Source organism: Amblyomma mixtum, chromosome 2 (assembly GCF_055824585.1).
Source record: "Amblyomma mixtum isolate Tamu chromosome 2, ASM5582458v1, whole genome shotgun sequence".
Classification (NCBI taxonomy): Eukaryota; Metazoa; Arthropoda; class Arachnida; order Ixodida; family Ixodidae; genus Amblyomma; species Amblyomma mixtum.
In genome coordinates, this window is record NC_143013.1 from 79,755,721 (window position 1) to 79,780,748 (window position 25,028).

A 25,028-nucleotide genomic window follows, 5' to 3' on the forward strand; every position below is an offset into this window, starting at 1 on the left:
CTTCCTACACTTCTTTGTCTGACTTCTAGCCTTGACTGTACTTCTGATTTCGTGCACAGGGCTGCATTTCCAAATGTGAGGCCCAGTACCATGATTCCCTTTCATACCCCTCTGACCACCTCATACCTATTATAGTTCCATAGTGCTCTATGCTTCATAATGTCTCAATTCCTTTTTCCTTTATCCTTCAGAATCCTCTCATGCTCTTCCAGATATTTTTTCCCTTCACTTAGCCATACACCTAGATACTTGTAAGTTCTCACATAGTCTATCATAGTGTCCTGTATTTCTAGTGGGTCTCCCTTCTCATTATTATATACCATTATCCCTGACTTCTCTCTACTGAAATGGAGTCCTAGCTTGTTGCCCTCCTCACCACAGATTTTAGCTAGTTCCTGCAGCCTATCTCGCTTGTCTGCTAGTAGAACAATATCATCCGCATACATTAGTCCAGCCAACACTTGGTTTACCTTCTGACCATCCTGCATATAACTCACGTCAACTCCTACCCAACTCTCTTCCAACCTCTTTTCCATTTGGCTCACGTATACCATGAAAAGTAGGGGTGATAGTGGGCTGCCCTGCCTTAGCCCTCTCTTAATTTTAGCTGGTTTTGTAGTTTCTCCCTCCCAGGTTACTACGACCTCATTGTCTGAATATACACGTTGTAGATATTCAACCAGATTTCTATCGGCACCATATCCCTTCAATTGGTCCCAAAGTTTTTCCTGATTTACATTATCATATGCCCCCTTAATGTCTAAAAATGCCATCCATAGAGGCCTCCGACTTGCATCAGCTATCTCCATACACTGCGTTATGACAAATAGATTGTCCTCCAACCGACTGTCCTTTCGGAAACCGTTCTGCAACTCTCCCAAGATCTCCTCACGCTCTGCCCATTCTTCCATTCTCATTTTCACCATCTGCATTGCTAGCCTGTAAATAACTGATGTGACCGTAATTGGACGGTAGGATTTAATGTTGTCCCTGTTTCCCTTGCCTTTGTATATTAGTCTCATCCTGCTCACTTTCCAGTCTTTTGGAACGTCTCCTCTCTCTACTACTTTTTCAATGATCTGTCGTAATTTCAGTTTGCTTTTTTTTGCCTAGTATGGTAATTAATCTCATAGGTATGCCTTCTGGTCCTGTCGCTGTTCCGATGGGAACCTTGCCTTCTATTCTGTCCCAGTCCCCTGCTGTTCTCTCCCTAGGCTCTTCTTCCCCTGCCCCATTGCTGTCCCTGCTCTCCCCTAGACCATCCGCCACAGGCTCTGCAAATGCTGCTGGAGCTGGCGATGCTGATGTCGATGTAGATGGTGGGAGGTCGCGGCGGGAAAAAAAGTTTACGATGATGATGACAGCGGCCTCAGGCACCATCCATGGATGGCACTTGGAAGCTCCTGTGCGCGCGCGTGATCGAGGCGGCCGTGGCGCGTGCGTGGACTCCGCGATCAAGCGCACTTTTGCTCGCAGCCGGAGCTGATCGCGGAGGCCACGGCACGTGCACTTAGAAGGCTATTCCCACCTGGGTCGTGGAAAGTTTGGGTGTGGCCCTTAAATGGATTTTTTTTTTTTAAACATTTCCTTTGGGAAAACGGGGTGCGGCCCATACACGGGTACGGCCCTTACACGCGTTTATATGGTATATAATGGATCGAAGGTATAGGTACCAAATGAGGCGCTGCACGCCTACTGTTGCTGTGTTATACGTATAATGTGGTCATGTCGTTGCTATTTTTGTCAATTTGACCTTCATTGCAGAGAGACGCGTCCTTGAAAAGCGTAAGCAGTAAGAGCTAACGGTCTTAAAAGCAGATGCCCTCCTACCCCCAGGCTCCGGCCCTTGGGGTGTACTTATGTGTACCCTCTAGTTTTAGATGTGGAAGATTTAGAGGCAGTGCTCTGCAGGTTTCAAGGAGATACTTGGGCCGAATTTTTAACAAGCTTTCTACCAAAGCCCTGAAGTCGTCCATTCTTGAAGCCACCAATGTCGGTTATAAAGAATTGCAGAGTAACACAGATATAAACGACCCACAAAGACAAGTTGACACACGACCACTGATTCACACAAGTGCTGACTCTGCACTTGTGCGTCTGCTTGTCTTTGTGCGTAGTTCTTTTTCTGTGTTGCGCTGCGATTCTTTGTCATGAATCACCGACTAGACAGTACCCTTATCCTAGTAACCAATATCAAGCGAAAATAAAAGGTTATCAGCCCGTATGTTAGTTGTTGGTGATATCGAGTGGTTGAGGTGGAAATGGAGCATAGCTACAAGAATTCTGTTAGCTATTGCACTGTCATTAAAGGTGCACTGAAGAGGATTCTGAACATGTCTTTTTGCCGCGGGAACTCAATCCACACGTTCCTAGCATTCTTAGAAACTGCGATTTACTGCCCTGTGTGGCCGATTTCCCCAATTAAATCGGATTAACGTCCGGCTGCCGCCTTTCTTTTTGAATTCTGCCTCGTACGATGGGCGGAGTCGACCAACGCGTGAAGTTCCTTTCAGCCAGCTCCGTGGAGGCTTTGCTTTCGCTTTATTTTGTTTTTTAGGTTTCCGTGAATAAATAGTTTCATTCGCAGATAATATAGCCACAAAATAAGCCCGCAGAAATAAAAATACGCACGAACTATTTGCTACTACGGACTGCTACGTATTACTCCGCCGATGGCAGAGCGGCAAGCCACCACGGGACTGGGTGAAAGGCGCTCCGCGCGGTGGTCGAATCCGCCCACCGTACGAGGCAGAATTTAAAAAAAAAGGCGGGAGCCGGACTTTAATTCGATTTAATTAGGGAAATCGGCCACACAGGGCAGTAAATCGCAGTTTCTAAGAATGCTAGGAACGTGTGGATCGAGTTCCCGCGGCAAAAAGACAAGTTCAGATTCCTCTTCAGTGCACCTTTAAATACAGAGAGGCAAGGTTTACCTGGCCATTGCCAGGTGGCTTTGGGCTGCAAACTGCATACCTGTCGCAGTGACTTTGTGGCTACACTGGTCTGCTGCCAAGTACGAGCTCACAAATACAGTTACCGTTCAGAAAGACTGAATTTCGTTAAGGCGTGCCCTACACAAGCATCCATGTACACAGTAGGTGTCAGGCACATTAAAAAACCCTAGCGGTCATAACATAACATTCAGAGCCCTATCCTACAGCATGGCTCATGACTCGTATACAGCTTTAGCACAGAAAATTGCATCAGTGTAAGTGCAGCTGGGCTCTGCGAAGCATTCCACTTTTACTAAGTTCTCAGGGACAAGAGAAACCAGTAGCAGTAGTAGTAAAAACATTTATTGTTGCAAAAGGAAGAGTTAGGGAGTAGGGGGTTGGGGATAGATAGATGTGGAGCTCCAGTGGTCGGTCTTCCCTATTCCAGGATCCCGTTGGCCTCCGCCGCTGCCTTGGCCCTCGTCACCAGCATAAGCTGTGTCCTCGGGTCGGAGTCAGTCAGGAGGGCCTCCCAAAGATAAAAAGCCCTAGTCTAGAGGCCATTAACCCTTTCATTTTTACCGCAGTGTCGCCATCATCGTCGCGGTGTGACTTAGCCAAATTCTCCTCCCTTTTCCTGCTGGCCAATGAATATACAGGGTATTTCACTTAGGACTTTACACAATTTTTAAAAATAGGATTTTGGAGTTAGGAGAGTGCTTTTTCCAGCACAGCATTGTCAGCGGTGTAGTACATCAGAGTGAGCCTAGACTTGCTAACTAGTAGGCTGGTTAACTAATTTTGAATATTGAATAGGCTCCTTAATTATTAAGAATTGTATAGCGCACCGTAATTAATATCCATATCAGTTTTTAGAATTTCACAAACGCTATTTCCCTCGGCGCTATGGCCCAACAAATTTTGGCTACATCGCACCAAAATACATGTGCTTTCGAGAACCTTGTGGGCAAAGCAACTTCTGCAGTGCACGTAACTCACCAAAATAGCCAAAAATTTGTAGGGCCACAGAGCCTAGCGTAGCTGCATATTCAAAATTCTAAAAACTGATATGGGTGTTACTTACGGTGGGCTGCATGCCTATCAGTAGTTTTTTTTTTTATTCGAGTAATTAAGGAGCCTAACAGTCATAGTTAAATATTTAACTGTGCAATATTAGTTAGCCAGCCTGATAGTTTGCACGCCTTAGCTGTATTCTGGTGAACTACACCGCTGACAATTCCATGCCGAAAAAAGCGCCCTTCTAACTCAAAAAGCCGATTTTTAAAAATTGTGTAAAATCTTAGGTGAAACACCCTGTATTATCCCTGTATTTTTTTGTGTTGAGGTGTGGATGGTGTGGTAGAACCCCTGCCGTCGCAATTTACCTTTATGGATGAGGAAAACCTGGAAGACATCTTTAATGTTTGTGTCATATTTTGAACTGCACCAGTATCGTGCGTACAGATTCTTCTCACCTTTACATATTTTAGTCATTTCACCAACTGGCTTTACCAATGCTTATGCTGACATGATGAGCACTGTCAGCAGCACGTGACTTGTCTTACTCTGTGCACTTTTTTTGTTGCTCTCTGTGCTTACACTGAATGCTTACACAGTGATTACACTGTCACTTCTTGCCTCTACAAAACTCATGTACGCTTCTTCATTTTCAGTGGAAAACAACACTGAAATAGTAAACTGCTTGCAAGACGTATTGCAACTGCTTTTAAAAAATTTTGTGCGCTCTGTGCTGTATAAGTGTCTATAGGTTCCTCATAGCAGCAGCCACATCTTGATGTAGGCAGAATTCGAAAATGCTTGTGGACTAAGATTTCAGTCCACCTTGGAAGAACCCTAGGCAGTTGAAATTTATCCAGAGCCCATGTTGTTGCTGCTGCAAAAAAAATATATTGTCAAACCAAATTTTGCACATTGCTAAATCAAAGAACCATCGTTGCTGCAAAAGAGAAAAGGCATACTCTCTATTGGCAGTACTTACTCAAGGAGGGCTATCGACAACAAACTACAGCGCATATGTTTGGTACACAGAGGACCAACAACGCAGCAAGCTCTTAAGCGTGGTTGAAGACGTGCTAAAGGACTTGGCAGGAGGAGACGGACTGGTACGACCAAGGACCCAGTCACCGTACTTCCATCATATCGGTATGCAGCAATAGCATTTTTAATGATGTCGGGTTACTTGTTTCACAGCAGAAACTGCATACACATTGCGCTGTTTTGACTTTCTTCTTAGACTTCGAGTGCTATGCTGGAAAAGAGTTTGGCTTCATCTCCCATCATGACTTTCGAGCAAACCCTTGGTTATCAGTGAGAAGGTAATTGCTGCTCCATCCTTCTACTCATGAACTGGATTGATGTCTGCAGACAATTTGCTTGTGAGATGAAGGGTTTCATTTGTACAAGTGATGCTAGTTTTTTGCTTTTCAATTGTATGCATCAGAACCTTTCAGTCAAGTATCCTTGCGAACACATTAATAGCTCATGCAATCTTTGGATGTCATATAAGACTAAGCTCCCGACGTTTTTGTGGCTAGGTTGGCCATCATGCTTTTGGGAGCAGATGACTACTGCAGCAATGAAAACCACCTGCTTGGCCCGGTGGCGACAAAGCTGCGGCAGCTGGAAATCCTGGGATATACAGTTGTGCAGGTGAGCACTTAGCTGGGCACTTGTGTATTGTTAGCTGCGCGTATGGCCAGATCATTAACAGTTGCATTTTGGGCTATGAAATTAAGCCTTGGTGCTGCCAAGTTTCACAGGTACTTGGAATTATTCAGTTGAGCTGCAAACTTTGTTATGCCTAAAAAGCACTTTGAACTCTCATCGAAATGGAAAATTAATTTTGAGTCAAGAAAGGCTGCAATCTTCACTATGAAAGAGTGCATGCAGAGTGTTTTTGTCAACTGCATGCGAACAGTGCGTTTAGTTCAAATATGTTACAGTGAACAATGTAGCTTGCTTCACAGTAAACCGTTTCTTCACAGTTTTGTTAAAGTTTATGGATCTGGATGAATTTCATCTTATCAGCATTAGGAAATATGTTGAGCTGTATAGCTATCTGCTACAGAATTCTTGTTTTGTTTGCTAGATTGAAAAGAAATCACAAAATTGGTTTTCATTTGTAGTAAGTGCAGTGCTGTAAAACGTTGGCGTTGGAGTGAACATAACTGTAGCATGAAAGTGAAAACAGGTTGGCAAGATAGGTGTTTTGTATTTGTGTGTGAGGTCAAAACGAATATTGTTAACCCCTTAAGGGCCAAATAAATAAAAAAATTATGTTCCCAAATTTTTTTATTACGTAAAATGCTTTAGTAACGTGTTTGAAACGCAAACAAAATCGCAGAAACAATTTATGGCGGATAAATTATATTTTATTAGTCTTACCTGGACCCTCCATACCTAACACCTCTGAGGAGCATTCAGAAACAACAAAATAAATTCTTGAAAGTCCAGATAGTGTGAGCGGCTTAGAATTGGCGTGCAAAAGATGCACCACTGCTTCTAGGTGCATTCAAACTAGATGAGCCTGCTTGCCCAGCTTACTAGAATTCAACAGCTGAGAGGCGTACCGGTTCGTCTCGACCACTACAACTTCAAGCAGCTCATCGTCGAAGTAAGCCTCAAAGAGCTCCAGCGGTTGAGGAGGAGAACTTGCTTTGAGCTTTAGTCCTGGAGAACCCTTGAAGGGAAACCGCAGAGGTCGAGCTGGGATATTGTCCAGGTCTATCCGGCACCATTCATGGGAGCTCGCCATCGTGTCATCGCTGCTGTCTTCCGCTTCTGACTCGCTGTCAGTAAAAATGTCATCACTATCCTCTTCACTTGAAGAAGAGCAAAAAACGGCATCGTCATCACTTCCGCTATCATCCGAAGCAGAATAATCTCCTGCACCAGATCCACGCACGGATGATGCCATGTTTGTTAGAAAACACGGGAAACGGGATGCAGGAATTCCGCGATCTAGTGTACAAAATCGCATTCAAGAAAAGCGCCAATGATGGGACTCGTGCTGCCATCTATGTTTTATGTGGTAAAGTACCGTTTAAGAGCTGGGCTCGCCAAAAGCCCCTTGAAACATTGCGGAAAAGCTATGACGAGCTGAGCTCGTCATAAGCAAAAAAAAGTGCCGATCGCTTGTGATGAGCTGAGCTCGTCATAAGCACTTAAGGGGTTAAGTGAAGCTTGCAAAAATGTGCTGCTGTCTCTGCATGTATGAACTGAATAGGGAGCAAACAACTGCCAATATTTACCACAATAAATCGGAAGGATGTAGTGTTCCGATTTTTGTCTTCCTTTTTCCTTGTCACGGTAGCACGCTTGAGTTCATTGCATTTCCTCTGGCTCTTCTGTTCCAGGTCCCTTGCAGTGAATTTTCAAGCGTAGGCATGGATTTTGAAGCACAGAGGGAGTATTTGCAGGAGAAGATTTTCTCAAGGTGACCAGTGCCATCCTCTGCGGCATTGTACAATGGGTATTTTATCGCAGTCAGATTTTATTGACGCGCATGAAATGTACAGTAAATTAAGGCATATTTATTTTACATGTGATAAAGAATCCACTGTTGTCACTTTATCCGGCATACATTGCCGACTTCACTTGTCCCCTTGCGAGAGGTGACTAGCTCTCAGCTTGTACAGCTCCTCTGTCCACTGCTTGACAATGCGGTGCTGGAACCTTCCTGTGATCCATTCAGGGAAAATGAATCAAGTAAGACGCGGTTAAAGCCATTATGCTCTAAAGAAAAAAAAAGCAACTGGCTGCTTGAAATAACCACACTGCTAGCTCCAAGTCAGTTTATCAACTAAAATCACTTAGTGCAACCTTTCAGGAGTAGAGGCATCAAACGATTGGCTTTCTTTTACCATAATAGAAGTACCAGTGGCACTTGGCAGAAATGCCGGCACTGTGTGTTTGAAGCCTCACTGAGTGAAGCCGCTACCAGCCGTTTTCCCACTGCACCACCCTAGCTAGAAGGCTGACCACCCACTAAACCGCCACTCTCGACCCACCTCGCCGCCCCACCTCCACCCACCAGAAGTGCCACCCACCTTTACTCTAGAAAAATTCTGTCGCTTGTGTGAAGCCTCGGCTTAAAGGAACAATGCCATACAGTTATTGTTCTTAGTGAAAACTGATTCCCTGGTTCTTTCTGGCTATGCTGACATTTGGCCGGCAGCAAAAGAAGCATTTATCAGCAAGGAATTCCCATCAGTGATTTCTAACTCGTAACGTCCTTATTAAAAAGGACAAGTTGCCACCATTTTGAACTGAATGGCAGAGTAGTGTATCTGTGGGATCCGTGCCCAAAGATCAGCGTGCACACATTTTACTTGCAAAATCAGCTGCTGACAGCAAAACCTGTATTTCGTTTTTCTGGTCTTTTCTAGCTTGTGAAAGCTCCGTTTTTCGTTAGTGCGGTGTCTTTGTGATTAGAACGTGATACCCTACTGATACAGGCAAAGTTCTATTTGTCTTCAGGGGCACTTTAAGAGTAAAAGCATTCATTACAGTAAAAGCATCAAAAAAATCGTTGAGGGTTAGTTCAACTGCTGTCGCAGCTTTTTCGCATCAGGTTTGATGATCGTCTTGTCACTCTTTTTGTTCTCACGGAGGCTGATGTAAAATTCCTGAATGTACACTCGCCGTCAAAAGTAAATGGAAGGCGACTTTGTCAAAAAAATTTAATTTCTTTAAATCTAAAGCATAATGGTCCATGCTTGCAGGTGCACAGTGCAATTCGCACAGTCACAATTAGGCTGCACATATTTATTCAAGGATGCATGAATTGGGGGCCAATGATTAAATTTTTTCGTGAATATTGCCTTCCATTTACTTTTGACGGCACCTGTACATCAGTTTTTTTTTTTTTTTTTATGAGGCACTTTCTATCCCCAGCATTTTTGGCACCTATCTGTTAATCAGGCACACAGCATTACACCACACCAGGTTAAAGACCATAGGTGCAAATATAACAGCTGTGGTGCTCTGAGCACGAGTTGCACAAAACAGTAAACGCGACATATTGCCTTAGCTGTCTGCCTAAGGCCTTAGTATTGCCTTAGCTGTGAACAGAGTTGCATCACTTTAACAGGCCCATATTTCAGAGAAGCACCTAAACATTGTGACAATGTGCACTGACGCTTCAGCATCACACCGTTCTTAGCTGCCCTCCAGAAACAAACTGCTGCTTAAAAAAATTCTATTAAACAAGGTATTGCGTGCTGATGGAGTGACAGCGAATTAAAAGAGAATGCTAAGCACAGCATTTTGATGTCTCTGCTCCCTTTAAGCAGTGATGTTCAGAAGTGAATAATGAGCCATAGCGTGTGATGCATCTGGTAAAATGGCAGTGTGGTTCACAATCATATTCAGTGTCAAAGCTGTTCTAGTAGCAAAAAAGGAATGGCAATTGACTCTGTGGACCTTGTTCGCTATACCTGGTTTTAGTTCTCCAACTTGTTAAAATTTCTCTATTGTTCAGTTTCTTTGAAAGTAACTACAGCAAATTCCAAGAAAGCACAGAATAAAGAATGGAAATATGCTGTGGCATGAAAATACGGTAGCATCTGGGCAATTTTACAAGAACCTGCTCATTGACCTGAAGCATTTCTTTTAAGATCTGAGACCTATGTTATGTTGATGCTTGACACAAAGAGGATTACCGTTTGTGCTGTCGAAGAACTCCTGCAATCGGCCAGGATCCTGCATTTCGACTTCATACTCGTGGGCTTGCAGGATCATGTCGAACATGTCCAGATCCTTGACTACTTTGGACTCCGGTGTATTTTGAGCTTCATACTCCTTTCAAGGATGAAAAAAGAATACACAGACGTCTTGACATTTTGCTGCTGTGATTTAGATCTGTGGTAAATTACACCTTCAAAAGAGAAATTCAGATTTATAGCGAGCAATGTAATTGATTGCCTTAGGTGGCGTATGCCAGCAACAGCATTATCATATGCAGTAAATTAAAGCAGTTGCAGCTGCTGTCTATGCAGCATTTGCAATTTTTATGTGCAGCTCCTGTCGGGCAATAAATCTTTTAATTGTGTCTTGTATGTCATTAATAAGGAATAACGTCCTCGACACCTGGCGGTGATGTGTCCCTTAATAAAAACAAGAAGTCTCACTAGGCAAAGAAACAGAGCACAGGTTGGCACACAACATTGTTTGGGCTTTTGTTAGTTTTTATTTATTTATTTTTTCTGCAACTTCAGTAGCAGCAATTTCACAGCTAAGTGTTCAGGTCAAGAACAGAAGCATAGCATCCTTACATGCCCGTTTTAATTTATGCAGCATGTAATGCACAAATGGAACACTTGCAGCACTACAGATGGAGGCACTGTCAGCAATGGTTTGGTTTGGTTTGGTTTGGTTTATGGGGTTTAACGTCCCAAAGCGACTGAGGCTATGAGAGACGCCGTAGTGGAGGGCTCCGGAAATTTCGACCACCTGCGGTTCTTTAACGTGCACTGACATCGCACAGTACACGGGCCTCTAGAATTTCTCCTCCAAAGAAATTCAACCGCCGCGGCCGGGATCGAACCCGCGTCTTTCGGGTCAGCAGCCGAGCACCATAACCACTGAGCCACCGCGGCGGCAATGGCAATCATGGTGAATGGGTTAATTGTAGTATGTGTGTTTATTGAATGAGTAGTGTTGCACCTACTTAATCCATAAGGGCATGCAAATATTTACAGCTTTCACATAGCTCAAATCATACATTTTAAATAAACTTCACATAACACACGTGGGATGCAAGTTTTCAAAATGCTGCTTGGCTCTGTGATCTGCTTATTTCCTATTCAAAAACTCTTCACATGTATTCTATCCGTATTCATCTTGTATCATTATTATGCACTTTATATCCATTACCTTCAAGAACTAACATTCATATGCTGCCTTACACTGCCAATGTGCATTTGAGCGAATTATTTCTCCACTTATCTCATTATTGTGTTGTCAAAAAAATTACTTGCCTCCCAGAGACTCTTGAACTCCGCAGCGGACACGTTATCAACTAGCTTCGCCAAGCTGTCCATGGCTTCCTGGAATAGAAGAACAATGCAAGCACTGCAGCGTATGGGCAGTTCTTGAGTCGTACCGATTCACGTCTGAATTTCTCTTCTTTGCTGACGCCACATGTTGGCGTGATGTCTCCCACAATGCATTCTCCCATGTCATGGACCAGCGCCATCCTGATGCATCTGCAGAAGCGGTAGTACACATCATTAACGGATGATGTAGAACTGAAAGCAGTGTTTGCAAAATGTATACATAAGCAGCAAGGATGTCAAGGCCTCTAGAAGGACTTCCTTTAAACTAAGGCTTTGAAGCTCTTCAAAGAGAAAGGCTACTCTCTACATTGCTCACGGATTGCAGGTATATTACACGAGTTCTGCATTTCTACCGACCGTCCTGGCAACTGCACCTCCGATTATTTAACAGGCTCGCATACTTTTGGCGAGAACTGTATGCCAGTACCCTTCCTTAATAACACAAGACAACTGCGTAAGTTGTAACGAGTATTTCAGGTGCTTGATCATTTCGTTTTGCATTCACAAACTTCGGCATGATGAACTGCAGGCACAGTTGCTGCTTCTCTGCAGTTATTGGCTTTAGTCTCCAGAAAACACCTGCAATTTTGTGACGTTGTACGATTACTTAGTGCCCCAGGAAAATAACTCCGATTTGCCGAGGTTGCACGACCGTTCACTTTTGAAGAATGTTTTTCGAAAAAGAGTAATGATAGATAGCGTACTTATCCTTGTTAACACCAGCGTCAGGGTCATTTCCAAGCATCATGGCCATTACTGACATCCTGTACATGTGTCCAGAAATGCGTTCAGGGTCAGGAACGCCTCTCAGCACCCAGCCCGTCCGTCTGATGCCCTGATTGCAAGGTGAGTGATGGATGCAATATATTAGTGATTAGCAGACTTGCAATGTGTTTTGGTCTAGCCTAGAAGAGTGCGTCCGTGTTTCACTGCCTGGAAAGACTTGCCATAACTTGTAGCACATCCTACTAAGTTTGGTGTTAACCGACGAATTGTACGTTTACGTTTCACTATGCATGCATATCGGAAATAAGTGTGCGAGTTCAAACCGCGCGAACAAACAGCGAGATTCGCAGTACATACGATTTGCATTTGAGAGAAGATTCTTACGAAAAAAAAGCGACATCTACAAGACGGCGACTTGTTTTACACAGATTGTAGTTTAATGGAACAAGTTTCCGCGAAGATTAAAACACCACCTTTAGTTTGCCGATGAGCATGAAGTAAGACAATGCGTTCACTGCAGTGCTTGCCATGGCACACAACAGCAACTACTGGCACAACGCTGCCCGGCTTCAGCTAATGAGCAGCACGAAAGAAAATTGGTCCTCCCGCTACAGAAGCTCGTAGAGTCTAAACAAAGCGCATTGTTGGTTCGAGTGGCGCGAGCGATTATCGCCACGTCAAGGATAAACGACCAAGACGCCGCAACACCGGCACAAACGAACACGGTTAACGAAACGGACACATGGCGCGAAACCAGAAACGCGCTGGTGCCCACAGCGCCCACAGCGCCAGTTTGTAATACTGTAAAAAAAAAAAAATTGTGACCAAAATCTTCTCATTCATAAAGTTAAGCAAGAAAAACATTAGGAAAAATTTTTTTGCTCATCATTATTAATTTGAAGTTTTATATTTTGGTACGTTTTTTTTTTTTAACTAAAGCCGTTGAGAAGTCGTCACAGGTACAATCCGAATCCTTTAGCCAGTCAATCATGGCGGCTTTCCGTAATAGGAGCGTGCGCTTGTAAACGTCGTATTTGCCGTTACGAATTTCTTTTCTTTGGAATCGCCTTTTATTTTCCGTCTCAGTGACGGCAGTTCGCTAACGTCTCTGATATACGTGGATCCCGGGCGTCATCGGGCGCTTTGAGGGGCAAATTCAAATTGTAGGAACACATGGCCCACATGGCTGCTCTCCGGTGCGTTATGCGCGCGAGACGAGTGCCTGCAGTTTCGTGCAGCCGCCGTTATGAAAGCACCGTAGGCGGAGAGAAGTCTACTGACGTGAAGACAGAAGGTTCTGAAGACGTCGCGGAAAAGAAAAGGGGTGGCTTCGCTGAAGCTTTCTTGAAGTTTCAAGATATAGCGTCTCGCAAGGCCGCGGCGGAGTCGCCTAAACGCTTTTCAACTCTTCTCAGGAACTCAAAGTGGATCGACCTCGGTGACCCCGAGGGCAGAATCGTGATTGGTCGAATATTTCACATAGTAGAAGACGACCTGTACATCGACTTTGGTGGCAAGTTTCACTGCGTGTGCCGAAGGCCAGCGAGGAACTCGGGGTAAGCTGCAGTTCTTTCTCTGAACGCAGCAATGCAAAACCGTCTTGTTAGTTGCGAACGTAAACTTCACTCATTACTGTTTTTTTTTTTTTTTTTTACAATCTAGGTTCATATCTTCGTGTTTGCTACATGCACGGACATGACAACGTCCTTAGTTTGCAAACTAGCTCCGAGATAATAAAAGGCAGCGACGCAAACGCAAGGAAGGGTGCCACTGTAGTTATGTGGCATACATAAATACAACAAATAAATGTATTTGTATGTGCAGTTTGTAGCAGGCCTGCATGCCAAACAAATGTGAAAAGTGATTGGAACATGTAAGCCACTGTTACGGATGTGTTACTTTCGGTCTGCATGTCGTGTAGTGTCAGGCTGGTGGAACCTTGTCGAATATCCGCACTGTCTTGTCTGCGTATGTTGGCATTTACACGCTTTTTATAATGGAAATAGTATCTGCATTCCAAGAGCATCCTCAGAAAGCGTTGGAGCCGCTGGCCTGAGGTTGTGACCTTAATGATCCCTTGGTAGCTGAATGCATAGAAAGCTTTTTATTAAGTGTCAATAAGTTGGTTTTTTGTAAAGTGCCTTGCTAGGAGCCGGCCAGTATCCCTTGGGACTTGACGGCTCTCTGAATCCCTTGGTAAAGAAACAGCAAAGGGGCAAATGCCTTTCAAGAAGGCCGACCAGCAAATGGCATCAACTTATTTTCATGACCTCTCGGCTTATCTGTTAATCCCCTGACGTCAGCGTAACAGAGGATTAATCACGGATTAGCCGCGATGACATCCTTTGAGGGGCCTTTGCCACTTTTTACTGAGTTGTTTCTTGCCTCCCGCATTTCATGTTCAGCGGAAAACCCGTCGTCGGCAGCGGCATGAACGAAAAATCCCCAGAGAAGCAGGTGGACGCCCGCCACCTAGGTCACTTAACCTTTGACGCCTCAGCCAACCAAATAATTCAATTCTGCACGCAGAAGAAAGCCCACATTCGCGCGCTAAAGTTGGCGAGCCCTTTCCGGCTACTTTTTCTACTCGTACCCTCCTTTGTTTCGCGGTCCCGCGTATGCCGGTTAAGAGACGGCTATTGGTTATTTTTGAAAAACGTCACGCAGCTTCCATGGCCGCGGCCAGTCAGTCAGCCGCGTCGCTCCGGCTGGTTACGGTGTTAAAGCTCCGCCCCCATGGGGAATTCCCGCGCACGTCGGCAGCTGGCGGTAGTGCCTAGCGGTTAGGCCGGGAGGAGTGCCGGCATTTCAGCGTACAAAAAGTGACGAGAGGAGACGGAAAGGCGCGAAAACGCTGAAATTCAAATTTTGACTACAGATGACTAGGCTTGTAGCATTTAAAAAAATTCCTTCTGGAGGATATTCGTGAAGCGGCGACCTTTAAAGTCGCAGGCATACCGCAGCTTTATTGAGAGCAGAGCCCCTTGAAACTGGATTCTAAACCTCACTTTTGCCATGCGTGGTCTCGGATTCGGTAATGGCACTAACTTGGCCTCCTCGTGACCAGTTCTCGTGAAGGATTTTTAGGGGCCTTATACGCGCGGCCTCCTCGCTATAAGGAATTCATCCATTGCTCCGGGCGACCCTCAGTCGTTTCCTGTTAAATGCCCTTTGGTAATGTAACCGCAAATACCTCCTCGATGACCCGTAGTGCCGCCCACATAGCTTTTCACATAGCTTTTCATGACGTGGGCTAGAAGCGTTGGATACTAGAGAAAACAAAAAAAAAACAACAATTTCGTTGACGAGCGGTCTTCGCTGGAGGTTCTTTTTTTCTCTCTCGTTTTGTATGCACCGCATTCGCTTACTTTTTCATTGAACCCTTTCTCCTCTCCCTTTGTCAACTGCTGGCACGCGGGAGACAAACGTTTTTACGGTGCGTGGGTCACTTCTTACACTCTAAACAGAGAGGAGTAAAAAGGGAGTAATCTGTCTAGCAGTGCACTAACTTTTATAAAAGGGAGTGCGCTATAGGACAGCTTACTCCCTCATATAGGCGCTTTAGGGTGTGCGTCACGACCTCTGGCGAGGAAGGCGTGGGAGGAAAAAATAGAACCTTGGGAAAAACACGTTGAAAGAGCTACAAGAGAATGTACTGTTGCCGGACCGAGCTTGACAGTACGGGGCTGCTAGATCCTTAGCTCGTGTGGTGGTCTAGAGCTGAGTTTAGTGCTGCCCGAAACCTGGCTACCGCGGCCGCGTTACAGAAGGGGAATAATTGCGATAGTTATGGTTGTTTCGATCGCAGTTCTCTAATTGGTGACCTACTCTGTTAGGGCATTCGGTCGCATTTCGATGGAGGCGAAATTCTAGAGGACCGTGTACTTTGCGATGTCAGTGCACTGTGAAGAACCCCCCGTGGTCGAAATTATCCGGAGCCCTCCACTACGGCGTCCCTCAGCCTGAGTCGCATGGGACGTTAAACCTCATAAAACCAAACCCCCAAACACGCAGTTTATATTCGATTGCAGACACCTCAGTTTGGGGCACCTTTTCGTGACTCGAGCGTTTCGGAACTGATTAAAAGCTTATAACTTGAGCTACACAGGACGGCAGAGAGGAGGCACAGCAATGCGGTACTAGGAACTGAAACATTTATTGGAGCCCAATGCCTCTTGTTTGCCGTGATAACACCTGTGCACAAGAAATGAGCAAGGAAAATGAGGCGAAATTGTTAATGAAAGAAAAACTCAGCAGGTCCTCGCTCCGCTGTAATGCAGAGTGGAGGCATCTTGTACAAGACTGAATGCGAAAAAAAATAAAGACTACGCCTACCCATGCTGCCTGAGTAGCGAATCTCAGCGAGAGCAAGCGTAATTGCTTGTTTTTTTAATCTCTGGCACTTTTTATTCCACCTTTAATCGCTTCCTTCGAAGGCACAGTACAGGTGACCGCTCACCATAAGACGTAGTTCATAACAACTATTAACCGCTACACAGACGCGCACAGGCCGTTTTGAGAGGCTTTGAGAAGCGCTTGGCGGCGTCTTATGATCGGGCGTCCCGCTCGACGCGGTGAGCACTACAACCTGCCTCATTTTGCAGGTTCAGAAAAGTATGAGGAAGGTGCGAGGTATTAATTTCTGCGTTAATAACGCGACACTTCTGAGAATAAGGGTAATGACGTATAAAGCTCGCTTAAAACGTATTAGGCAGTTAATGTAACAGTTCTGTTGCGAACCAAAGCCAGTGAAAATTTCCAGGGCACAGAAACTAACTGTCCCACTTCTCGGAGGGTTGAAGGAGGGAGCTAAACAAGAAAGAATGCGGCCGTAGTGGAGGGCCCCGGGGTTTTTTGCGTTTCGCCTGCAGCCACCTCCGGCTCAGCAACCGAGGTAGAGAGAGCGCGTGTGCGCGCGCGCGCGAAGAAAGAAAAGGATCCGTAGACTGGCACCAAAGAGGTCTCTATCGTGGCGCCGTGTGGAGAGAAAGTTGAGGTAATCGAGGGAGAACTGACGCACGCCCCAGCCACCAATGCCAAATAAATTTTAATTTAAAAAACTTAGAGGCCCGCGATAGCATTTTGGTTGCCTGTTATGGTGTCTACAACGACTGTCTAATGTTCTTGCGATTTTCCCGCCGCTCCGGTTGGAACTGGTTCGATTGTCATTATATGATATGCATGGGTCATCACCTAGAATATTTCAGTGCCTTCCATTGAATTATCACCTGGGATTATACTAAGTCACATGACTCCACCCACTAATCCCCGCTAATTCATTTTCTTGCATGGGCCTACTTCCAAATTTTTGAGGGTTGGAATTTTTTAGGGGTGGGCCAAGTTCTAAATTTGGGGGGATTCCCAGACTTTCAAATTTGGCGGTGCCCTTCGATTGAGCCACTGGTGGTCACGTGGTGTTGATGACGTCACTACCCTCTCAGTCTTCTTCATAGATTCCCCTCATACCATGACTGGCGCAGTGGTGCAGCGGTTAAGCGAAGCGCCAGTTCCTCGGCAAGTGGCTGTTTCAAACACAGCCAACCGGTGGGGCTTGTGAGACCCAGGTTGCTCTTCCCGAGCTCCCGCAAGTGTCTGTAAGCACGTAAGGGCCATGCGCAGCGCCACTGTGGGCGGGTGGCAACTGCACTGAATTAATTTCGTTGTTGCCACGTCCCATCGGGTGCAGGTGTTCGCATACCGGCGGAAAGGTTGCCGCGTACCATGGCGGCCGGGTTGTGATGACGTCGCAGTGGGACGTTACCTCTCTCGACCAATCATCCTTTAACTGCCGCGGCACGTTGTGATGACGCCACAAACAAGGTCATGTGACCTCTCCGACCAATCGCAATTTCGAGACAAAAGCCGGAATCTTTTTTTTTTTGTGTGTGTGAGACTACAAATTAAACGCTGTCGCATTAATATGTCGCACAATATACACAAATACACCATATTCTCAGAAAGGCAGGCATGGGCACTCAGCGCATTGAGCCGCGGTTACAATGACAGGCGGCACATTCCAGCACACGAGCTGTATAATGACTGTATATATCGCTCTTTGACCGTTCCCCTGTCAACTCGGCAACCGAGCTCGCTATATCCGCTGAGCCACAGCAGTGGGCGTACTATTGTGGGCCATGGGTGTTAACTTAGCAACGCCAACGTATATTTGATCAAGCTGCATTTTCGCATCTTGGAGGCTTGAAACTGTTCGATACTGCTGCCTCGCATCTAAGCCTTAGTTCAGATCAGAATTCAAAGCCGCCTCTGGCATCGAGGCACCCTAGCAGTGGACAGGGCTTAGAATCAGGACGCGTACGCAAAAAGTACGAGATGTAGTCCAAGAATGCACTTCTGCATCGAAGAACAAAATGGAAGGAGAACTGAATGATACCGATCTTCAGTGAGTGCCTTGTTACACGGGCAGAGTTAAATTCGGTTATCGTATCGCATCGTTGTGTTCCCTTTCCGCTCCTATATCGCCGCGGCTCAGTTTTTAATCTCGACTTGCCATCTGGCCCACAGCTGTGTACCCTATCCACCTAGTATAACTGGTGTGCCGTTTTCCGCAGCGAATACATCCGGGGTGCAAGGGTACGGCTCCGACTCAACGATATGGAGATGTCTTCACGTTTCCTGGGTGCCGAGAAGGACCTCACTCTCCTGGAGGCCGACGCCACTCTTCTAGGACTGCAGCGGACGGAAGCGAAAAAGCCAAAGGCGCAGCCCTAAGTCGTAGCGGTTGTTTCTGTTGAGTTTTCTTTTTTTTTTTTTCTCCCTTAGTCGTTGTTTATAAATAAACTAGTTTGTACAGCTGGCGTTGTCCTTTCGTGATGAACATCACTGCGTCGTCGCACCGCCCACGGATTTTTAAAAAGGACCGCGCGGATTGTTTCGACTTGGATTCTTAAGTGACGGTTTGCGGCCAGAGGACGCGGCGGCCCGCCTCTTGCCAGTGGCGGCCGGGTGACCGTTTTTAGCTACGAGGCAGCCTGCCCGCGCGCTGGAGCGGAGCGCGCCGAGTTACGTAAGGCTGTAGGAAGGTGCTTTCCGTTTTCATCAGCGCACTTCCGGGTCTTGCGCGCCTCGGCACGCACCTCCTTTCTTCTTCTACATTTTTTACCCTTTCCTCCATCGCGGGCCGCGTAAGTCCAAGGTAGCGCAAATTCGTTTCCGTCATGACCCGGCTGCCAGCTGAAGCTGGACGCCGGACGGATAAAGCATCTCTGCTGCTCTCCATTCTGGCTGTTCTTGTAGGCCATCACGGCGAGGAGGATGGTCCGTTATCTCACGAGCGACAAACTTGTGCTCCCGGTTTTTTTTTTTTTCTTCTTTTCTTGCGCTGATGTGTAGTTACGTATACATATTGGTTGCTCCCGCCGTACCCTTGTTTTTACTTTCGATGTCGCTCGTCATTTCTGTTTTGTTGTCCGTCGGTGTTTTTTTTTTTTTTCTCGACCCTCTTTCTTTCGCCGTTGATCAGCAGCGGCCGGCGTCACGAAACGACCCAAGGAAGGTGCGGCGGTGCTTCTCGACCCTTGGCGGAAGCTTTTGGCGCACGTGTGCTGGCGGGAAGTTGTCAGCTCGCGATTGGAAGTGTTTTCTCTTATCCTCTTAGCACCCTCCTCTCCCTCTTCCATGAGAGTTCCGTACGCCAATAAACACAAGTAGAAGACGAGGAAGATAAGAACACCTGTGGCACGTTTCGATCGGCAAGCGTCGCTTACACAACCACGTCAGCCTTCCTTCGGCCGCAACCGGCAAATCCCGCGGAATCAAAGCGCCGGTCGGCGCCGCAGCAGCCCAGGTCTTCCCCCGGCCCCCGCGGCGTCTTCTACTACGTGCGTGGTGCCGTGAGGGTGACGTTCGCCTTCTCCTCTGCTCCGGCTGGCACGGAAGGTGGCCTCAGCGGTGGCGAGGAGGAGGAGGAGGGTGAGGGAAGAAGAAGAGTCGGCTGTTCCCTAGCGAGTGCTGCTGCTCTTGCTGACTGACTGACCGAGCGAGGCGCGTCGGCGGCAGCTGCAGCTGAGCGGCGGCGGCTGAGCCGCGAAATACGAAGATGTCGCTGAGCAAGTTCTGGTGCGCGTCGGTGCCGTACAACTGCTACGAGATCGGACACACTTGGACGCCGCACTGCAGCCAGGCCTGGCTCGACGTCTGGTACAACACGTTCACCAGGGCGCTCAGGCTTTACGGAGTTCTCTACCTGGTGAGCGAGCGTCCGCGCGGTTCTTTGCTTCCTTTGTTTGTTTGTTTTTGTTTTGTTTTATGGCGCTCTTCCTTGCTTTGCGCATCAGTATTCCGCTTCTTGAGTTTTGCGCTGTGTTGAGGTTTTTCTGATCGGTGCTGGAACCGCGGAAGGATGCGGTATCAAGCCGCAGCCGATCTGGATGTTGGGCCGCCGCGGTGGCTCAGTGGTTATGGTGCTTGGCTGCTGACTCGAAAGACGCGGGTTCGATCCCGGCCGCGGCGGTCGCCCCAGGTGGTTGAAATTTCCGGAGCCCTTCACTGTTGCGGCGTCTCTCATAGCCTGAGTCGCTTTGGGACGTTAAACCCCGTATACTAAACTGAACCTGATCTGGATGCTGGCTGATCTAGCCCTTCTGAGTGTGACACTCCTCCCTGCCTACGTCGTTACGAATGACAAGCATGATATTCAAACTGTCGGCGCTGATAACATAGGGTGGCATTTTTGGCCGGTGCTCAGATAAAGATGATGCAGTGGTGCCCGGCTACCGGCTGAAAATCGGGCTAATGGTTGATAACGTGCATGCATAAGATGAGAGCGATGTGCCGTCACCTAATGGCCGTTTTTGCCTGCCAGGTCCGGCCCTTTATTTGAAGTGTTGTTTGCGAACAGGGAGGGGTCATTATGATATTGTTATAGTTTAGACTTCGCTGCATTATTTTGTAGACTACTGACTTCCATATCGGTGCTTTAAAAAACAATGCTGACGGTGCAGGCTATTTTAATCATTCATTTCTCGTTGGTTGTGACCGAGGGTCTGATAGCACCGTGAAACACATTCAACCAAATGAAATGTTCGGTGTGCTCCTTCAGTGTGTTCGCCTCCGTGAAACTTACGTGCGCGTGATTCTACTTCGACGGCATCTTCTGTGCGAGGTGTCTGCCATTTTGCGACTACCGTTTAGAACAATGCGCCTCCCCCCCCCCCCCCCCCCCCCTCTTTCTTTTTCCCACCTTCGGAGTGGGAGGGGTACTGTCAGATCTCCGATGCTCTGGCGACGATAAAATCGAATCTCTCTGGCTCAGTCACGGGCGTGCTGCAGTAGACGAGCGCGCCAATTTTCAGGTTATGTCTGAGCTTGGTGTCACATAGAAAACATGGAATCTGCTTGCAATTTCAACTATCAAGTAAGCAGGAGAAAAAAGATATTTCTTGTATGACTTCATCAGCAGTAAAGCTACTCTTCTCATCTTTGTCCCGCGACTAGGTGGCTTGCACTGACGTCGCAGCGGCCGCCAAATTTAAGAGGACCAGAAGTATTAAAATCACTGGGCAAATGTGCGCTGGTCTAATCCAATCATCGCCACTTCCACCCTGAAGCCTTGGTGGAAGCTGCTGGCTATGACTTGCCATGCGAAGTGCATAGTTGTAGAGCAGCCTGTCTAGCTGTATGGTGACAGTGTTTATTTGTAAATTTCTCAATTTTTTTCCATGGAAACACAAGAGGCCGCGTCAGTAAACCCGCCTGAAATGCGTCAGTCAGCTCTCAGCTAGAACGCGCCGCGTTGCAGCTTGTTAAAAAAAAAAAAAAGGCAACGTCAGTGCAGGGCTATCTATGGAAAAGGCGGTGTGTAGCAGCGAAGGAAAATTCCGCGCTGATTAAAAAAAAAAAAAAACAACCTCCATCCGCCGTATTATGCCCCCTTTGTAACGGCGTTGAAAAAAATTTTGGCAATAAATTAGAGGGAGATTTTCACGCACAAAACTGGCTGTACCGTTGCTATGTTCCAAAAGGCGGCATAAAGGTTTTGTATTTATGAGGCCGTAGATAAGAACAGTGGGATGTGGGTTAATATGCACACGAAAAGCATACGGAACATGTCTAAGGATGTCTACATGCAGGTCTTCCATAGAAAGCAATAATCGAGGCTCTATTCGTCTACTTGTTCGTGATCCTCTTCTCATTCTTCGTCCAGCCCCACCTATGTAACTTCGTATTCTATCAATGCCACCGAACTCTAGACATGTGCAGTGGTTAACCCTTTAAATGTTTCGCATTTGATAGAACGTGGGCGCTGGGTCTGTAAACTGCCGGTCATGCCGCGTCATCTCTGCGCATAGGTAGACAGCTCGACTTCCTCCAGCGTTTAGAACTTCTTGTTGCATCTACTTTTTTGTCCACTGACTAAATGTGCTCTGGCACATTGCTTTATGAGTGCTAAGTGCTTTGATTAAGCGCGGCTGTCTTTCATGAGGCCTGGTGAAACCCGGTGCGGCTTTCCCTCAAGGGCGACACAGCTGCAAGACAGCGTTTCGCCGTCAAGCGATTCGCCGAACTTTCTCGAAGCCCATCGGTTCTTTCAGGGCCCGGGTATGACTAAGGAGGAGGAGGAGGAGGTTTCGGATCGGGCGATTATAGGCTGGCATCTCCCGTGTTTTGGCCGGCTCCTGTTCGGTTTTTTGGCGGACGGACCCGTGCGTCGGCCGAGCGAGGCATGCAAACAGAAACGGGGTCATCCGCAACGCCGTTAGGAGGAAGGGGGGGCCCTCACGTGCATCGGGACGCGCCCGGAGAGCGGCTGCTGACCTTGATCGCGCATGCGCGCTCTCATGCCTGAAGAGCCACCCTGGTTACCTGTGGTGGCCCGTAGAGCGTGCAGACAGCCCCGTCCTCCTTTCCTCGCTGCGTGGTCTCGCGGGTGGTGTGGTGTGCTTTGCGCCCGTGGCAACATGTCACCGCTGGGAGTTGATCCAGGATTCAGATATAGTTTCTTTTTTTATATTTCTGGTGAGATGTTGCGGAGAATGGGTTGCAAAGCTTTCGGGAGCAGATCGCAGTGATCCTCAACTACGCAGTTATATATAATGGGGGCACATGTGTTGGAGTCGTTGCGCATGTGACCCGGATTTTGACCGCGCCACATCCGGTACACTTGTGGTTTCGCTTGCCCGTAACAACAACAAAAAAAAAAAAACACGAACGAAAGTCGGAAATGTGCCAGATGACGTTAATAGCACGGCTCTATGGATATATGCAACGTGCGAATAATGCCCCAACAAATGTGGCGCTGAACAACTCCGCGCAGCTTTTGTTAACTTTGCTACTCTGACGTCAAGTGGTTGTAATTCTGGTGAATCAATAAGCCTTTAAAATCAAGAAGGGTTCAGATGAAACATGATCGACATCCACGCCTTTGTCTAATCCCCTTGTCGCCCGCCTGCACAACTATAGCTGTCGAATTGGATATGCCTGAAAAGGGGAGTTTTACAAGCGCGTTCTGGTATGCAAAACGGACTTGAAAAGAAGCAGTGCATTGTTTTGTGAGTGGCCGAGCATTGACAGCGCTGCACATGAACGCGCATGCGCAGGGGCCGTCTCCCGAAGCACGTTCAGGCCTTTCGACACGCTAAACGGAATATCAAGCTTTTCTTCGTCTTCCTCGGTGGTAGTGTTGTTGCAGTGGTGTAGCCGGAAATTTTGTGGGGGGGGGGGGGGGGGGGGGTCATGTTGCAGCGCGCCGGCCTCCTCATAGAATTTGTGGAGAGATCAAACGCAAGAATAATAACTGCATTGCCATATTGACAATTCCATTGTGTATTAAATAACGCTGTGCTCTCTAGACAAGTGAAATATGTATTTTTCTTAAATAAAAGAATGCATTCGTATGTCTTAAAAACCGTGGCAGACATAACTGATACCAGTGTTTCCATGTTTTTGCGTATTTACTAAGTAAAGAAAATATCACACGAAGTCTAGAACTATATGTCAGTCCGAAACCATCAAAGCAGTGCATGTCGCTGATATGAAAAACGTAAAAGCCATGAAATGAGGAAGTAGAGGACAAATATTTTAATGAATCATTGTCGTTCGAGAGCCTTTACATTTTTGTGCATATACAACAGCCCGGGAAAAATCTCAATGACGCTGTCCTTCGCTTCAGCGTACTGCGCAGCAGCAGTTGTCACCGGTCATGTATTGCGAGTAACTGCACCGAAATTTTAGTCACAACAGCGAGCACATGTATAAACGAGGAATTCTGCAAAATATACAATAGAAGTGCGAAGATACAACTTGATACAGGACAAAAAAGTGTCCCTGCAAACAAAGTCACTGTACGTGTGCGCAAAACCTCGCAGCAAGGTATTTAAATACACGCATGTCTCCATTAAATCTACGTATCTAATCAAAAGTCACTCTATATAATGCGTCAAACAAGGCAAATAAACATCATGCGCAATCACAGACATTAAACTTTACACAGAGAAAGACAGACGATCCAGGCAAGAACAAAACTATGATAGCAGAAGTCGCGATATGTACTTGACCCCCCCCCTGGTTACGCCCCTGTAGTGTTGATGGTTTTCTTTCTTATTGGTGGTTGTTGTGTGAACTCCTTTACTCCACCTTTTCTGCCTGGTTATACGAGGCTGCTGAAAACTGCTTTAAAAAGGCGAACAACTTAGCAACAAAGCACACGTTTTTGTGTTTACACTTGTCATTGTGTGCCTGGGTCCCACACCGGCACAGTTCCTGGTGTTTATTCGTCGGGACGCAGAATCGGCCTGCAGCTCCACCCCGTAAGAATGCCTTCTCTAAACGTGCGCATATATGTCAGGCTCAGCTGATCTCACAACATCTAGGTGCATATGGGCCAGCAGGCGAATAAAAATTGGCAGTGGTTTAGCTCTGGCTAAACCTAGAGGATAGCGAAAGCAACGAGGAGAGAGAGAGAGAGAGGCGATGGAGAGCGCGCGGCAGCGGCGGCGGCCCCGGCACGCTAGCTATGCGCCGCTACTGCGCATGCGCAACTGGCGATTGCGGCGGCGGCACCCCTGGGACCGTATTACGGAACTGTCAAATCAAAAACTTGTCCAAAAAGTGTCAATTAGCCCGCCGTGGCCGCGCTCCTATTGGTCGGCCGTGGCCGGCGGCCGTGTTGCTTTTTTGCGTCATGGGTAGCTGTCGTTTACGTCACGAACATGACAGAAGTTATGACGTTGCACACCTAATTATGCAGGCGCATATTGACGTTTTTTTGTGACCGCTTCGAGGCGGTCAATTCGACCGTTGCGTTTTTGACAGAAAATGGCGGCGGCAGCTGTGC

General features: G+C 46.9%; 4 protein-coding genes across 4 annotated transcripts in view; 3 read left to right on the forward strand and 1 right to left on the reverse strand.

Annotated features, from left to right (window-relative positions):
* Positions 1 to 10,234, forward strand: part of LOC149359852 (uncharacterized) — a 28,286-nt gene extending 18,052 nt beyond the window's left edge. Inside the window, exons 6-9 of the mRNA XM_089571960.1 lie at positions 4,983 to 5,096; positions 5,188 to 5,269; positions 5,489 to 5,603; positions 7,310 to 10,234. Of these exons, the coding sequence (XP_089428086.1) occupies positions 4,983 to 5,096; positions 5,188 to 5,269; positions 5,489 to 5,603; positions 7,310 to 7,393 (395 nt within the window). The 3' untranslated portion in view covers positions 7,394 to 10,234. The remainder of the gene's footprint in view (positions 1 to 4,982; positions 5,097 to 5,187; positions 5,270 to 5,488; positions 5,604 to 7,309) is intronic.
* On the reverse strand, positions 7,467 to 12,511 carry LOC149359853 (5'-deoxynucleotidase HDDC2). Its single transcript, XM_089571961.1, has 6 exons — positions 12,211 to 12,511; positions 11,716 to 11,846; positions 11,059 to 11,161; positions 10,934 to 11,002; positions 9,617 to 9,755; positions 7,467 to 7,632 (listed from the first exon to the last, which is right to left on the reverse strand). Exons 1-6 carry the CDS (start codon positions 12,265 to 12,267, stop codon positions 7,547 to 7,549), a joined length of 585 nt encoding a protein of 194 aa, XP_089428087.1. The 5' UTR covers positions 12,268 to 12,511; the 3' UTR covers positions 7,467 to 7,546.
* A 191-nt stretch (positions 12,512 to 12,702) lies between these two features.
* mRpS28 (mitochondrial ribosomal protein S28) lies at positions 12,703 to 18,552 on the forward strand. The gene is made up of 2 exons (XM_089571963.1): positions 12,703 to 13,293; positions 18,307 to 18,552. Exons 1-2 carry the CDS (start codon positions 12,911 to 12,913, stop codon positions 18,464 to 18,466), a joined length of 543 nt encoding a protein of 180 aa, XP_089428089.1. The 5' UTR covers positions 12,703 to 12,910; the 3' UTR covers positions 18,467 to 18,552.
* Positions 18,553 to 18,681: 129 nt separating this feature from the next.
* The window catches only part of LOC149359855 (transmembrane protein 135-like), a 45,045-nt gene continuing 38,698 nt past the window's right edge, over positions 18,682 to 25,028 (forward strand). Inside the window, exon 1 of the mRNA XM_089571962.1 lies at positions 18,682 to 19,943. Coding sequence (XP_089428088.1) covers positions 19,794 to 19,943 — 150 coding nt within the window. The 5' untranslated portion in view covers positions 18,682 to 19,793. The remainder of the gene's footprint in view (positions 19,944 to 25,028) is intronic.

Coding starts and splice junctions, on each gene's coding strand:
- LOC149359853 (XM_089571961.1), bottom strand. CDS start 12,267: ATGGCAAGCACTGCAGTGAACGCATTGTCTTACTTCATGCTCATCGGC. Junction 11,847..12,210: donor TGCTCATCGGCAAACTAAAG/GTGGTGTTTTAA, acceptor CCTTGCAATCAG/GGCATCAGACGGACGGGCTG. Junction 9,756..10,933: donor AGTTCAAGAGTCTCTGGGAG/GCAAGTAATTTT, acceptor CATCCTTGAAAG/GAGTATGAAGCTCAAAATAC.
- mRpS28 (XM_089571963.1), top strand. CDS start 12,911: ATGGCCCACATGGCTGCTCTCCGGTGCGTTATGCGCGCGAGACGAGTG. Junction 13,294..18,306: donor AGGCCAGCGAGGAACTCGGG/GTAAGCTGCAGT, acceptor CGTTTTCCGCAG/CGAATACATCCGGGGTGCAA.